The sequence below is a fragment of the Electrona antarctica genome (genome assembly GCF_951216825.1).
Source record: "Electrona antarctica genome assembly, chromosome: 4".
In the NCBI taxonomy this organism is placed as follows: Eukaryota; Metazoa; Chordata; class Actinopteri; order Myctophiformes; family Myctophidae; genus Electrona; species Electrona antarctica.
Genome location: NC_136809.1, coordinates 19,336,083 through 19,352,997, shown reverse-complemented (window position 1 = coordinate 19,352,997; position 16,915 = coordinate 19,336,083). Strand labels below are relative to the sequence as shown.

Below are 16,915 nucleotides of genomic sequence, written 5' to 3'. Positions count from 1 at the left end.
TTTAGTTCAAAATGTTGAATTATGAACTGAACTAGTTCCTTTTTAAATTTGTGAACTAAACTAGTTCATAAAATAAATGAACTGTGCACGACACATGGCAGGTTATTATTGGAATTGCTCCTTTCAGTCTGAACAAAAGAATGGAACGGTAGATTTTCATATAACTTCTGAAATGATCAATGGGCTGCCCCGCCCCAAAGACGTACTAACTTTTGGGTGGTAATGATGGCCAATGTCAAAATTGCTTAACTTCCACTTCTCAGCAGAGCAGGGAGGCCTTCATGGATATTGATGGACTAGGATTTGCAGCCCAGGTGTATTTCATTTCTTGCACTCTGACCAGCCCTCTGTCTACTTAACACGCTCTCTCTTTCTCTCCTGAAGACACAATGACTGATGCAGACAAGTTCCTCTATGGGGACCGCAGCAAAATGAGTAACCCTCTGGCCCAGGCTGACTGGTCCACCAAGAAACTGGTATGGATCCCCTCAGAGAAGCTGGGCTTTGAGGCGGGCTCCGTCAAGGAGGAGCATGGCGAGGAGTGTCTGGTGGAGCTGGCCGACTCTGGTAAAAAGGTGAGGGGAAACTCTTCTGTTTTTGCTGTGAAGGATAAGAATTTAGAAATCAAATAAACTTAAAGATGCTGTATAGGTTTCTCACCTTGGCTGATAAAGACTTTGTCCATTTGGGAGGCATCCTTTTGGTTAGACATAGCATTGGTTAGACATAAGGTTGGTGAGGGGTGCGTTAAGACGACCGCATTAAGGTTGGTGAGGGGTGCGTTAACTTCCGCTAAGGGTTGGGAGAGGGTTAGGTTTAGGTGTGCTGCCCCGTGGGAGGTGAGGGTTTGAGATGGGTTGTAGGACTAATGACTGGCCTTTTGAGCAAAAACAACATTCATCTGTTAAGGGCTTGTTTTAGGTAGTATGTGTAAACACGTAATGTTAGTATTAAACATTGTATGAATGAACCTGAGTATTTTTAGAGATGACAGTGTAGATGCAATAAGACATTCTTTTACATTGTAATTCATAGACATCATTGACCAGGTGTGAGAGTGACTGAACTGTTGAAATCCACAACACTTGGAATAATAGAAAAACGCCACACACTCTGAGCAGATAATGAGTCTGTTCAAGCCTTTTGACAAAGTCAATTTTTTTTTGTTAATCACAGGTGAAGGTGAACAAGGATGACATCCAGAAAATGAACCCACCCAAGTATGACAAGGTGGAGGACATGGCTGAACTCACCTGCCTGAACGAGGCCTCTGTGCTGCACAACCTCAAGGACCGATACTACTCTGGACTCATCTATGTGAGTTTGTCTGACTGCTTTTGACATGCGATTAATAGGATAAATCCTGAGTAGTCACATGCATGTAGTTGTACAGAAATGGGCGGCGGGGGGATGCATGAGCAACACTCGCCACTCTCACAATAGCCACTGCTGAATACCGCTGATGAACCCCCAAATGCTCCAGTTCAACTAGGAAGCCCTCAAGTGTGTGTGTGTGTGTGTGTGTGTGTGTGTGTGTGTGTGTGTGTAATTGTATCGTGTGAGTGCAAAGCAGGGTGTTGCCAAAGTGTGAGCAACCTACCTGGATAAATGGAGGTTTAAACAAATTAACTGTGCAAATAGACCGAATCGTGCACATTAACTGACACACCCCTTTCTATCTTATGTGTGATTCCGTGCATGCGTTTGTGAGAACACACCCCACTGCATAAATATTGGTGCCAAGTCAGTTTTATTTATATAATTAAATATCACAACAAATCGTATCTCATGACACTTTATATATAGAGCAGTGGTTCTCACGCTTTAGAAAAGGAGAAAACTTAGCATATCGTTGCTGACGGGCAGAAACCTCATAACTCCATACTTTGCTATACTACAGTGTCATACAAAGACGGCAGATATACGCTGCGTTTTGAACTTGTAGATGTGCTATTTTTGCTTTCGAATTTAAATTCGAAAGCAAAAATAGCACATCTACAAGTTTTGGACATACAGTACTGAACTGTATGAGATAATCACCCCATGCTATGAATGAACAATAACCCACCTTTTGAATAATATATTGAATCTAACATTACAAATAAAAGGAACGAAAGACTTGACTTTAGACCATCCTGAGCACATTTCCTCTGTCTATAGTTTTTCTATTTTCTCTCCCTGTTGTACCTCTGCGTACCCCATTTGAGAACCACGGATATAGAGCGGACCCAGATCATGCTCTTTAATTTACAGAGACCCACCAATCCCACGAGGTAGCACTCCACTTTAGCAGGAAGAAATGTTAAACATAACCTGGCTGTAGTCCATGGACACCTCGATCCGCAGCCCATTTAAGTCTATGAGACAAGAGCCAAAACTAAGGGCTAGACCAAGGCAAGCCTAAGCCTGCCCAGCCCTTATTCACAGTATAAGCTTTATCAAAAAGGAAAGATTGTTAAGCTTACTTATCTGAGAGGGTGTCTGCCTCCTGGAACGAAAATGGTTCCACAGGAGAGGAGCCTGATAGCTGAAGGCTCCATTCTACTTTTGGTTGTTCTAGCCTAGGAAAAAATAACCATGCATTTTCAGGGATTGCAGTGTTCTAGTAGTGGGGTAAAGAGTAGCTCTGCTCTCAACTTCCTGCGCTCACATGAAATGCAGGGTTAGGGTCTCGACTGTAGCGCAAATAAAAAAACGTTTTCGCTACTCGCCAATACAAAGACGGCTTGTGTGATTACAAAGCCCACTTTCCGCGGTGGATGCTCTCTGAGCCTCCCACGGTCCCACCACACGTATAAAATGCACATCACACAAGCCGTCTTTGTATTGGTCAGTAGCAAACGTTTTTATTTTCGCTACAGTCGAGAGGCTGGTCTGAGAGTAGCATGGCTCTAATTTCTTCTGACTTCATTGATGAATATAACAGTGAAAACTAGAAAAAGTGCCTTTCTGGGCACAGGTCTCCACCAGGAGGATAGGACTGTGTGAGATGTTTGACAAAATGTTTAGGAGTAATATAAACATGTTTGCCTTTGATGGCAATTGGATGTTTTGAGGCATTTTGTTCCAAAAATGTGTTTTGGTGTTGCAAAAATCAACCTGTTGGTGGCGCTATAACAGGCCAATGTGAAAAGGGTGGGATATATTCCTCAGCCTAGTAAGAAAATGTGTGAAGGATTTCACGTAAATTGCATGCTGCGTTCATGATTTAAGGCTTTTGTTCAAAACGGGGCAAACTGTGAAAGCCAATTATAGCCAATCAGGATGGAATATGAAATATCGGACAGATCCGACTTGAGCACATGACCATAGAGATACTGTGTAACGATTTGTGAGATTTTTGTACAGAATCTGGAGGAGTAATATCAAAAAATGTGTTTTACAAAAGTCGGCCTCCTGGTGGCGCTATAAAAGGCAGATGCGGAAAATGCAGGTCAAAGGTTTGTCCTTGGCCTCTAGGGAGTGTGCATGCAACGTTTCACGCATATCGGTGCAGTTTTAGGTAAATGTGAAAAGCTGCCTCATGGTGGCGCTATAACAGGCCTTCTGGAAAATGCGGGGCAGAGGTTCATCGTTGGCATCCAGGGAGTGTGTGCAAAGTTTGGCATCGACCGGGTTAACGGTGCCAGAGTCTAGATACTCTCTCCCCATGCCTTCGGCCTGGTGGAGACAATAAAATGTACAGTAATATGACAACTGACAATATACACTATGGAGAGTTTCCTGATAAGATTGACTGTGGAACGCATAGAGCCTTGTAGAAATCTTTACTTCTGTGCTCCTGGAGGAGTCCTCATTCTTCCTGCTAACAACTTATCTCTGTATGCTTACTTAGACATACTCGGGTCTCTTCTGTGTGGTGATCAACCCATACAAGTACCTGCCCATCTACTCTGAGGACATCGTGGAGATGTACAAGGGCAAGAAGAGACATGAGATGCCCCCTCACATCTATGCCATCACAGACAACGCCTACAGAAGCATGATGCAAGGTACAGTCATAGTTTTAGTAGCACCAGTCAGGCACGCGTCATGTCTGTTGAGCTAGGCAATGTTAATCATTGAACTGTATCAAGTTGATATGTCTGCTTATGACACTCTCTTCTCTGCATCTCCTCTCTCTTACAGATCGTGAAGATCAGTCCATCCTTTGCACGTAGGTCATATTGCTCAATTCATATTTTGTGTTTTAAAGACGGTGTTTAGGTTTCGATTTCTGGACGGTTCTCAACTACAACTGTTCAGCAAGCTTTTTATTGTAATCTAGCTTCACAATCCTTTCTATACTGTACTATGTACTGTAAAATGCAAAGAAATGTGTTTGCTTTTGCAATTATGCAGCTGCTTCTAAATGCAGCACCAATACTTCTCATAATAGCACACTAATCACAGCTCACACCACTATGAAAGTAAATGTCTTTTCTTTTATAACTCGCTGTAGCAGAGAACAGACATACTGTACACAATTGGCTGATTATTTTCTTTTCAAAATCTTTTTATTTAGGTTTTATGACAAGCCCAGGGGCAAGTATTAAACGGTCATGATAAAATAAAACTCAATCCCTTATCCTACCCTCCCCCACCCACAAGCTGATTATTGATTCAGTCAATAAGTTGGTGTGAATTTCAAGAACCAATTTTCATACCTAGTAACTTCTGTTGATGGCTAAAGATTGGACAGGGAGGCCATGCCCTTAAGACTTATTTTGACTTTATAGTACCTGTTGATACAGAATGAAGCCCCTTTGCTTGCTACAAAATACGTAATGTACTTAACACTTGTCTTATGTTAATCTCGTCTTTGTCATTCAGAGGGGAGTCAGGCGCTGGCAAGACGGAGAACACCAAGAAAGTCATCCAGTATCTTGCCCATGTTGCTTCCTCCTTCAAGTCTAAGAAAGATCAGGTCGGTAAAGCAAAAACTTGTTAATCCACTTTGATGCACATACCCTGCACTGTAAAATGTGTTCATTGTATTCAAGATATTTTGCAGTATGTTCATCCTCTCATGAAGCAGAGAACAGGAGCACCACCTCATGAAGCAGAACAGGAGTGCCATTCTCCTCCGTTTCCTCTCTTACCTTCCCGTTATTCCAGGAGCAGTGGTTTAAATATTTGTCTCGTTAGAGACCTCATCTTAGCCTGATTCAGTGCGGTCTACCTGAAGCTGCTGAATGCCATACACCACACATTCCTCTTTCAAGCCTGGACCTGCCTGTCTCACTTCTCCACACTGACCAGAAGTGAGACTAGAATGTGTCTCACTTCAGATTGTATACCTTTTAACCGTGTGTGTGCTCACGGCAAGTATCATTTGCCAAGTGTTTAAATTCTGTCTGTTTCATCCCATCTCTAGGGCAGTGCTGTATTGTCACATGTGAGTTCATCACACTCGATGCCATACTGTGGTGTCTTTTTTTTTTTTCTTTCTCGCTCCAAGCACTACAATACTAACGCCAAATAAAAACCATACTTTATCTAGAATTTATATTCCTAAGCAATTCCTTGTGTTAAGTTTAGGCCACAGTGCTACTTAAATTTAAAAGGATGGCTCTCCCTGAATGGGAAGGAGCTGGAATGTGTTCCAAAGAGGGAATGACACGCCTTCTCACAATGACTTGTCTCCCCTCTGGGTATTAAAATACCTTGTGACACACCAGAGCAGTTTAGGGGTAACTCTATCTTAGGTTTGTCAAACGCTGAATTGGCCCTTGGTGTGTGTGTGTGTGTGCCTAGTTTAAGGCTGTATGTGGTCAGAGGATCCCACTCCACCCATCAGCCTTTGTTTCCTCCGATCCAGTCAGTCTTTGTTGTAAAACTAGTATCTACCTAACCTTGTGTGGGGTGTGTTGCAATACACTCCTGCAGCTCCTTGGGGAAGCCCGGCTAACTTGTATGTGCTTCGCTGAGTTCTTGTGTACCTGCATGGGCAAGGATGGTCTTACTTGGGTTTGTTCTTGACTGGGCTTGTTTTGCAATTTGTGTTGGAATGTGCAAGATTTAACATTTTGTCTGTCTGTCTGTGTGGGGCTGATGGGATGGGGAAATGATAACGTTTCCGGAGGCTATGCTTTTTGTATGTGCAGTGATAAAGCCAAGCCTTTGTAAGTCCAATATTGTCCTGAATGGTAGGGGGGACAACAATTAAACAAGAGCTAAGCTACAACTGGAGTGGTTGTGTCATGCATCAAGAACTTATTAATTTCTACGACTGTTCTCTTCCAGGGTGAACTGGAGAAACAACTGCTGCAGGCTAACCCTATCCTGGAGGCCTTTGGCAATGCAAAGACGGTCAAGAATGATAACTCCTCCAGATTTGTAAGGACTGCTATAAATCTATTATACAGCCTAGTGGTGTCAAAAATAATCGATTGGGCAATGCATCGCGATTCATCCGTGCAGCAATGTATACCTGACTCCTTGTATTGACGAATCGTTATCTGGTGAATTGTAATCTTATTGAATTGTGAGGTCAGTGCCAATGCACACTTCTAATATGATTATGAGATGGTTTATCTCAAGGGGTAAATAAATACAATTTCAGATATAATACAACCAATTCAAAATGCAGAATTCTAGTTCTGCTGCTTAGTGCTTACTTAATTCTGTATACAATGTTTCTCTTGTAGGGAAAATTCATCAGGATCAACTTTGATGTCAATGGATACATCGTTGGAGCAAACATTGAAACTTGTATCCTTTTCAAATTTTGAAATGTTTGACCGAGTGACTTCAGCCGTACTCAACATTTCAAGGTGAACTGTTTGTGGCTGTTTGCTCTAAAAATGGTCTGTCCTTGACAAGCGTGCCATCAGATCTGCTGGAGAAGTCTCGAGCCATCAGGCAGGCTAGAGATGAGAGGGCCTTCCATGTCTTCTACTACATGTTGACTGGGGCTGGGGACAAGATGCGCTGTAAGTGCCAAAGGAGTGTTTGTTTTTACAGATCATGAATCGCTATCATACTGAATAAATTGGACATTGCTGTAGTTGTTTGACATAACATTGGTAACAGAGTGAGGTCAAGAGGCAAGGCATTTCTACTGTATAGCCGGACTGGGCAGCCACAAGAAATGGAGCTTCCCGTTTCTCAGTTACATTAGTGTTTTTGAAGGCTGTCTCGTGGTGCACTGGACTGGTAGATGATGATGTGCACACACACGTGCATATATATATATATATATATATATATAGTATAATGGCAAAGTCCCCACTCTTAATTCCATCTGGAGACCTGTTTGCACATCTCCCCCTCTGCTCTGTTTCCCATCTCTCTACTGTCCCATATACAGTACCGAACAACTAAACAGGAAAAGGTCATCTACATCGATATTTTCAATCAGTAACATCGTCATCTCCCTAATTTCCCTCTGTAGCCGAGTTGTGCCTTGAGGACTACAGCAAGTACCGCTTCCTGTCCAATGGAAACGTCACCATCCCCGGTCAGCAGGACAAGGACTTGTTTGTTGAAACCATGGATGCCTTCAAGATCATGAGCATCCCTGAAGAGGAAAGACTAGGTAGATATACTGGACCTCCTCTGATGTCTGGAATTGCTTTTATGGCCAATGGAGGCTATGTGCGTGACATCATTGTACCTGGAAGTTATGTGGTTGTATTAAACAACGTTATAATCAACAACATTGCAGCTGTATGGAAAGCTTGAATTATCCTCCTTTCTACACTATCTGCAATGTGTTCATTTCATAAAATGTTATGAGCTACTTCCTGTCAAGAAATTCTGTGCAGGTAATTTCTAAGTATAAGACTTTGTAAGCGCTAGTTTCCAATAACGCAACATCTGGCTGCCTCCTGCATTAAGAGCAATTTAGAAAGGGTGGTACGCAGGACCGTTGAAAAATTTCCAACAAGTGCTTCCAAACTCCAGGGCCGTCTAACACAGGATGTTTTTTTTATAATTAGATGGGATGATTTAGATCGAGAGTTATTAATGTTTTAAGATTTTTGTTGTCTGCTAAACAGAGGAGGGAGATTTTCAATGACGTCTCACTCTTGCGCAACATCGAGGATTGCACAACAGGCGCTCCTAGGCTGTGGAGCGATGCGATCCGTTTTCATATCAATAAACTTCGTCTTGGGCGTTACTAACTCATTCATCGCCACCAGGGGGCGCCAAAAGGCCCAGACCGCCACCATATATATTTTATATATATATATATATATATTTTTTTACCATGTTATAAAACACGAAAAAGGACATCATGAAAAAGAAGTTCAATAAGTCCTTGGCGACTTTTCTAATAGAAAGGACAAAACTTCGTTACAAACTTCCCATAGACGGCATAAGCCAGCGGCTTTATTTTTTTTTCATCACACTGGAACCGGAGTGTTACATGCGCTAGCAGAACAGAGTTGTACTTGTGAACCGTAACGATATATATTTTTTAAAAGCGTCAAGACTATCTCGGTGACGAGCCCAAGTAGGTAAAGGCATCAAAAGACTATCTCAGTGACTAATGAGTTCGATGGATGGTACCCTGGAACTTCTTATCACAAGCTTGCCAGCCAATACATTTGATTAATTGTATACATACTGGTTAACGCATGTTCCCCAAAACAAATATTTGAAAGAACAGTATTTAAAGTTTTTGTTTCTGTGCTTAAACAGTGTTTTTGGAAATGTTTTACCCTAAAATCCTGCATTAAAAAGGATTTTGATTAAGAATGTTGTGCAAATTGGTAGCGTGGCATTGGGCCAACCTCCCGTTAGTCCGACCATTACTAACACTATCCCAAAGCCTAACCTCACAGATCTGACTTAAGGGTAGTCCCTGTGCAAATTAGGCATTTTTATATCCCTAAAGTTGCCTCCTAATTCTTTGACCTTTTTACGAGAAGACAGTGAGCCATTGTAACAGTTTCATTGTTTATCTGTCAGGCCTGCTGAAGGTAGTGTCTGCTGTTCTGCAACTTGGAAATATGAGCTTCAAGAAGGAACGTCACTCCGATCAGGCGTCCATGCCTGATGATACGGGTACACACACACACACACACACACACACGCACGCAATATATTACTACACTGGTGATATTATCACATCCTCTTTACACACCCTCTCTGACTTTGTTATTGTTCCCCATTCTTCTGTCTTCTAAATTTAAACCATCTTTTGTTTCTCCACAGCTGCCCAGAAAGTGTGTCATCTGCTGGGTATGAATGTGACTGACTTCACACGGGCCATCCTGTCCCCCAGAATCAAGGTGGGTATGGGAAGGTGCCATTGATCATTAGCTTGCCAAGCTCATTGTTCAATGGGTTTATTTGGTCACATATAATGCATAAAATGTATTGTATATGTAACACATGTACATAATTGCACAATTCACTCTGTTATATACCAAGCTCATTGGAATACACTAGTGCTCCATTTCTTTGTGTTTTTTTTTTTTTTTTTGCTCTTGTATCTGGTTGAATTTGATCTGATGTTTGATGTTCATTTATAAACAGGGGTGCACACTATTATTTTGGGCTAGTACTCAAAGGAGCACCTGCCCATGTAGTTTGGTGCGGGTGGGGGGGGGTACAGACGTTCGTATCCTGCCACAACGTTATGCTGCTTTCTCACGGGCAGATGAAACGGATGCAAAGCTACACTAGTACACCTACAGTAGTCACAGACAGTGTCATCGTTAAGCAGCAGTAAGGTCCCACTGGCAGCAGCTGTTTATCATTAGCACAACCACAAACGTCCAACACATAGACAATGTAGCTGGAATTAAACATGGCACCTGCAGGCAGCATTAGGTGAGTGATTCATTGTATAAGTGACAGTTTTCATATTGTAAATATGGTCTCTAACGTGGTTTAGCGACTAGCACTTTGACAGCTCATCCATCGTAGCTTGTTTACAAGTGAACGGACTTCCTGTGCAGAAACTGCCTCATCAAAATAAGAGCCACTTGTATTGATTAGTCTACACTAGTTTTATTTAAGTCTACTTACAGGACGTTAACATCTCTAAATCCCTGTCTCTCAGCTGTTGGGTGCGCAAATGCGCTTACATGCCTTTGATCTACTGCGCACCAAACGTTTTGACGACTCGTGCGCACTGGCGCATTGATTGTGTGCACCCGTGTTTATAAACCCCAAATGAATTGGATCAGATTGTGTAAACCTAATCTTAATGTGCAGTTAGAGGTTTGATTGACATATGGTCCCCTCATTTCACGTATGGTGTAGGTGGGCAGGGACTACGTGCAGAAAGCCCAGACCCAGGAGCAGGCTGAGTTTGCAGTGGAGGCTCTGGCCAAAGCCTCCTACGAAAGGATGTTCCGCTGGCTGGTCATGAGGATCAACAAAGCGCTGGACAAGACCAAGAGACAGGGGGCTTCCTTTATTGGCATCCTTGACATTGCTGGATTCGAGATCTTTGAGGTAAGGCACTTTTCTCCACTATTGATATATGATCTTTATTTGTATAGCGCTTTTCAAAACATAGTTCCAAAGTGCTGCACAGAGTGAGATTAAAAACTACGACAAACGGTAACACAATGAAAATGGCACAAAAACCAGTGACCGGAATGTGTATATACAAATGGCTATAAAACAGTTAAACACTCTGTGTAAAGGTGGGTTTTCAAACGTGACTTAAACAGGGGGACGGATGGTGCTAACCTTATGTGCACTGGTAGTGCGTTCCACAATCTGGGTGCCCGAGCGGTATTATAAGGGGACGTGTAGCTTTATACAGTATAGACCTGACTCATTAATTCTATTTATTTTAGATGGTTTAACTGGCTGACCCCACCAGGCATGATGGCCATAATCTCCAACGGATATTGCATATTTTATTTGGAGAACCTGGTCAACTGAATTGGGTGTACAGACTGACAATGAAATAAACGGACCACCCATCTTGTGATGGGTGGTCTGTTTTCAATAGGACCACCTTTTTAGCCATTCTAGTGTCAAACTTCCAAGACATCAATTGCGCTGCTGATAAACTTTAGCGTTGCCACCCTCCGAATGTGCTCTCAATTTTTCAATTCACAAACGCATGAAAAACATGAAGTAGCTGATCTATTTGTATTTGCTTAATAGTGCTGTTACATTCTAGAAATGATTTCATATCTCTGACCAGCTCTCTTTTGTGTTTTTAGCTGAACTCCTTTGAGCAGATGTGCATTAACTACACCAACGAGAAGCTGCAGCAGCTCTTCAACCACACAATGTTCGTCCTGGAGCAGGAGGAGTACCAGAGGGAGGGCATCGAGTGGAGCTTCATCGACTTCGGCCTCGACCTGCAGCCCTGCATCGACCTCATAGAGAAGCATGTAAGATTGACCTCCAGCCCTGCATCCACCTCATAGAGAAGCATGAAATTTCACACGTGCAGATGCAAAGCTACACAGCATATATGTAGCTGTACAAACATTGGATGCATCTTTATGTTGCTGGCTTCCATTGACAATGAATGGTAGACTAGCTTTGCATCTGGCCGTGCATGTGGCTGCAGCTTAACTCTTGTCTGCCACTAACTGGCAGCAGAGTGTAGGTAAACCTTGCCAGGGCTATTTTCATTTTCCGGCTTGGAGGTCACCATTGTAACGATTGGCTTATGTTAGCAATGCATTAACTCACGCGTTTTTCTTTTTTCGCCAGACACATTAACCTATCGGGAGCGATGCAATACAAAATCGCATCCAAACCTCGGAAAGATGATCAAAGCCACGGACAGCGCTTGTAGTTTCAGAGATACGAGGCATAGAAAATCCTACGTTGCCTGGAGGTCTATGGGGGCTGTTTGTAAAAATCCTGGTGCAGGGGGTGACTGAGGCGTTGCCTAGCAACCTGGCCAATGTTAAAAGTTGATTTTCGGCTAAACCGTTTCATATTTGGTGTAAAGCTTTAGGTACGAACATGTTCGAACTTGGCAGATAACGTCCCGTGGGGCTGTCACCATTGCAAATTTAAGATTCATTTTCCCACAAATGATTGCGATTAACGATTTTAATTGTGTTTTTGGTATTGAACATATGGATACAAGTTGTATTTCTTATTGCACAGGGCAGATATGAAAATAACTCAAATATACAAAGAATGTTATATATTAAAGTCTGAAGAGAAGCACACCTGAAGGTCAGAGCGACCAAAACGTTCTACATTGTAGGTAAATTGATTTTGTAAGTGAAGACGGTGTGCAGGACTATTTAAATTCTACCAAAAAAAGTTAAAATGGCAGATCTACAAGCTTACAACATGTCGGGCAGTAATGTGGCAAAATGTATTGCATTATATCAAATGATTGAATTAGAAGGATTATGTAATTGTGACAGGCCTATGTTTGCTGTCTTCCACAAATGTGATTAATCTTCATACAGTACTTGAGTAAAATGTCATTCCACCCTCCCTCCAACTTGGAACAATGAGTTGAACTGTCGTTGCGTTCTCTTTTGGTCTCTCTGATGATGGCGCTGGGTAGCTGCCAGTGATTAATGGCTGCTTCGAATGAGTTGCAGCATGCATGATCTATTAGGCAGGCTGTGTTTTTATTAAATTGCTTTCTGCTGACTAACTATAGCCATTCAATGTTGTCCTTATCTTCAGTCTGGTCCTCCAGGTATCCTGGCTCTGCTGGATGAGGAGTGCTGGTTCCCTAAGGCCACGGACAAGAGCTTTGTGGAGAAGGTGTGTCAGGAGCAGGGTTCAAACTCCAAGTTCCAGAAGCCCAAGAAACTCAAGGATGATGCTGATTTCTGCATCATGCACTACGCTGGAAAGGTCAGCATTATCTGCATTTAGGGAACATTAAAAAGATTATGATGATCAATTAACTTTAATTCTAACTTTAAATTATTTTCATTTATTGCTATCGTGCAGGTGGACTACAAGGCAGATGAGTGGCTGATGAAAAACATGGATCCTTTGAATGAGTGTGTGGCCACTTTGCTCAACCAGTCTACAGACAAATTTATTGCTGATCTGTGGAGAGACGGTAAGTCATCAAATTGGACCCAAAATATTGATATTCCACATCCATGTAAATGGAGGCACAACAGTGTGGCTGCTATTTAGGAATAACAGAGTGCAGGCCTTGATTAAGTTTAATGAAAAGGTTTCTGGCACAGGATAAAATCGCCAGACTAAAAAATAAACACAATATACATTTTAAAATTGTGGTAAAATAGGTTGTAGTAGGCTGCCTTCAAAATGATGATTCTGACCTTCTCACTGATGCACAAGAGTCTTCCCTTTTTGTGTTGAGTGACCACAGGTTTGACTGCTTTAGAGAAGCTCTAACTGCTGTCAGTACAACTAAAGGTTGTAGTGTGACGCCTCCTTGTGTTGTGTCGACAAACCTGCAGTCAAGATGATGGGTTTTGTGTCAATTCAAGCCGTTTGGCATAATTTAACTGCCGCTTGATTTCAACCTTTATTCCTCTTTTCCAGTGAAGTGGCCCTTTAAAGCTGCTTATTTTAATGAATAAAACATAATTTTAACCAATCCGTATGGTAGAGTATGTTAACCTACTATATGAAGCTCAAGTTGTGGCGGATGTGCAGATATGCCCATACCAGGGTTTCCAACATAATCTTTTCTGACATAATTTATTACACCTCACATGCATTTTTACATGAGTGTAAAAGTGCTCTGCGATACTTGGCTGTAGCAATCGTTGGGTGTACCACCCAACGATTGCTACAGCCAAGTATCGCAGAGCACTTTTTTTCAACTACTGATGCTCTGCACTGTTCCTTTGTCTCTCCATATAGTTTCAAAAAGCATAATTTATCTACTCGATCATGCAAGGGTGTTTGCTTGCAAAAAAGGACAAAGTAGTCCCTACGCCGCATAATGTGCATAACATTACAGAGAATAAACAAACTGGCTGAATATGTTTCAGGGCAAGCTATGCATCTCGACCTTGTTAAACTGGTTCATGTTCACGGTTGGACTACATGATGCCAGCATAATCACTTGCCTGTGTTCATCCAATTTCCATCACTTTCCAAAACGCTCTCTCCATGTCTCTGCTTGTAGGTAAATGTATCCACGTCTGTTCCAAAGTCTGAGGCTTTTGCTGATTGTAACTTGCTAATTTGCAATTAATTGATAGATTGATTCATTTTGCACAATGTTGCAAAGGAAAGTGTGCCGCCAGCTAAAGCATGGTTTATTCTTCATTCTACAATGGGTGTCGTGCAGTAAGCATGGGCGAGATACAAGACCACATGCACTGCACCGTGGATGCTACACATTCTGAGCTTGTAGATCGTCTGTTAGCCGCAATACACTGTGGTATGACGAAGCATATCTGCAACAGGCCCTGTGTGAGTCTCTGTGCTGTTATGAGAAAAGTTGAAAGTATTTAATCGGGGTCTGTATGCTTGGTTGTGTATGTGTTAAAGGTATATTCAGTGATTTAACTTCATTCAAATATCACTTATTTTTTCTTTTTTTTTGGATAATCCTCCCTACTATAGTGTGCTGACCATATAAGGAGTTCCTCCCTGTCCCCAGTGAGCCCCTGGGGTCAAAACCCTAGTTTCAGTTTAGGTGGCGGGTGGCAAAGCCCTCATCCAAGCGGGATGAGAGGAGGCTTCCTCCAATCATGATCGAGTGGGGGGCCTTGGTGCACATGCTGTTGGCCTGTTGCACTTCCCCCCCCCCCACTGTAGAGCGTGTGCATGTGCACATTTTGTTACCGTGGCGGACTGGGTGGTTTTCCAAATCACTGAATGCTCCTTTAAGTTTGGCGAACATGCTAGTTAAAATTGTTAAGGCTGCACTCTGATTCTTGCTGCCTGTCGTCTCCCTCTCTACACAGTGGACCGTATCGTTGGCCTGGACAAGGTAGCAGGAATGTCGGACTCTATGCACGGGGCCTTCAAGACCCGCAAGGGCATGTTCCGTACTGTTGGCCAACTCTACAAGGAGCAGCTGGGGAACCTGATGTCCACTCTCAGGAACACCAACCCGAACTTTGTCCGATGCATCATCCCCAACCACGAGAAGAAGGTACCGATGCTGCTGAAACTAATGCAACCACATTAATGCATATTTAAATTAATTTTTGTTTTGTTTCTTTATACATACAAACGGTATATATCCATTTTGGATTACTGCATTATATTCCATGGCCGATTACAACGTTCTATTAAATGTGTGGAATGGCCCTCTGAGTCTGAACACTTGTCTCCCTCAGGCTGGTAAACTGGAGCCCCACCTGGTCCTGGATCAGCTGAGGTGTAATGGTGTTCTAGAGGGGATCCGAATCTGCAGACAGGGCTTCCCCAACCGCATAGTCTTCCAGGAGTTCAGACAGAGGTAATGTGGTTTGTTTAAGGGCAGATTCACACTATGGTCCCCGGTGCGCACTTGGGACCACTTGTGTGAACCCAACCGTTCCCGGGACCGCATGGAGGTAGTCTCGGGGGACCAAAGTGTACTCTGATAGGATCGATGCAATGTGAAGACATTGAATAATACAGTTGAATGAAGTGTACTCTGGTGTTGAAAGATCAAGGCCAATGTGAATCATGGCCAGGGGGGACCAGGCAATTGTATTCGGGAACAGTTTAAATCAACAGTGTGAATCTGCCCTAAATGGATTCATTTTCTGTTATGTATTTGTGAGGAGTGCTAGCCCCTCCTATAATGTAGATTTTCGTCCTACACAAATTAAATTCCCATTGACAATGACTGGCAAAATGTCATGTCATGATGATGTATGATTTCTTTAACTTTAAATTGCCGATTCACCCTTAAATTAGTGAGCACCTGTAAATGAGTGATTAGCGTCCCAACCTGTATCAAGATTTATGGAATTGGCGCATTGAATTTTTGATTTTTCCAAGGAACAGCAATGTCTGTCTTCACCTATGTGACTATGAGTACCAGTAGGGGCAAAAGTGGTGCTGTTGTGCCAGTAACGGAGAGAGATACTGTTGCCTGCTAATTACAGAGAGAGGGGGGGAGGGGATTTGCACCACTCAGTTCACATGGGTGTGATTTTTCCTTAATCACCATAAATCCACTGTTTAAGGAGCAGGAGCTGCAGAATTAAAAATGTGTGTCTTCCTCTATTTCAGGTACGAAATCCTCACCCCCAATTCCATTCCCAAAGGTTTCATGGATGGCAAGCAGGCCTGTGTACTTATGGTAAGTCAGAAAAAGGACCACACCAAGGAAACTTGGTATGGGTGGTTAACTTTTTTCTAAGACTACAAATTTCTCCACAGTAAGACGTTTCTCTTCTCTCTGTTGTAGGTCAACGCCTTGGAGCTGGACCCCAATCTGTTCCGCATTGGCCAGAGTAAAGTGTTCTTCAGAGCTGGTGTTCTGGCCCACCTGGAGGAAGAGAGGGACATGAAGATAACCGACGTCATCATCAGCTTCCAGGCCTGGTGCAGAGGATACGTTGCCCGCAAGTATGGAGGATTTATTAGTTAGGGGAAAATGACAAACCAATAAAATAACTGTTACGCCCCGAGTCCACGGTGGCTTTGATTGACAGGAAACGGGGAGAGAGATATAGGGGGAAGAGACACAACTGCTAGGCCGGCCCGGGCCTTTTTGAGATTTCTTAATTCCATCCTCAAGAGTCCAGTGATTCTGATTACGCTTGGGTTGAGTGTGCAACGCATTACGTTTTGACATGGTGGTTTCTATACATGCCAATACATAATATACAAATAAACCAAATCGCTTTTGTTTACATGGCATTAGCAACGGTGAAATATGTATTGAAATGTAATTATTTCCTAAACTCATGGACCTAAAATCATGGCCTTTCTGCCCTGTCATTTGGTCATTGTGCCCTAAAAGAATACCGGTATACACCACCAATGGCTAGCTGGCCGTGCCCATAAAATGACATTCCAGGCCCAATCATGGAGTAACTAGCATGTTTTTATTATGGCAAGTATAAATACAGTATTTTGTTTTTCTCAG

At 42.6% G+C, this 16,915-nt stretch overlaps 1 protein-coding gene across 2 annotated transcripts in view; it reads left to right on the top strand.

The window, feature by feature from the left end:
- The window catches only part of LOC306921386 (myosin-9-like), a 36,507-nt gene that overhangs the window by 5,872 nt on the left and 13,720 nt on the right, over window positions 1-16,915 (top strand). The window contains exons 2-21 of one of the 2 annotated variants that reach the window (XM_079498495.1): window positions 385-575; window positions 1,177-1,317; window positions 3,836-3,992; window positions 4,129-4,156; window positions 4,813-4,906; window positions 5,357-5,377; window positions 6,226-6,318; window positions 6,630-6,693; window positions 6,816-6,914; window positions 7,376-7,519; window positions 8,899-8,994; window positions 9,145-9,221; window positions 10,201-10,395; window positions 11,121-11,294; window positions 12,568-12,741; window positions 12,841-12,955; window positions 14,790-14,980; window positions 15,168-15,289; window positions 16,054-16,123; window positions 16,232-16,392. In XM_079498495.1, coding sequence (XP_079354621.1) covers window positions 390-575; window positions 1,177-1,317; window positions 3,836-3,992; window positions 4,129-4,156; window positions 4,813-4,906; window positions 5,357-5,377; window positions 6,226-6,318; window positions 6,630-6,693; window positions 6,816-6,914; window positions 7,376-7,519; window positions 8,899-8,994; window positions 9,145-9,221; window positions 10,201-10,395; window positions 11,121-11,294; window positions 12,568-12,741; window positions 12,841-12,955; window positions 14,790-14,980; window positions 15,168-15,289; window positions 16,054-16,123; window positions 16,232-16,392 — 2,402 coding nt within the window. In that variant the 5' untranslated portion in view covers window positions 385-389. The remainder of the gene's footprint in view (window positions 1-384; window positions 576-1,176; window positions 1,318-3,835; window positions 3,993-4,128; window positions 4,157-4,812; window positions 4,907-5,356; window positions 5,378-6,225; window positions 6,319-6,629; window positions 6,694-6,815; window positions 6,915-7,375; window positions 7,520-8,898; window positions 8,995-9,144; window positions 9,222-10,200; window positions 10,396-11,120; window positions 11,295-12,567; window positions 12,742-12,840; window positions 12,956-14,789; window positions 14,981-15,167; window positions 15,290-16,053; window positions 16,124-16,231; window positions 16,393-16,915) is intronic. The other variant, XM_079498496.1, reaches the window with a different exon arrangement.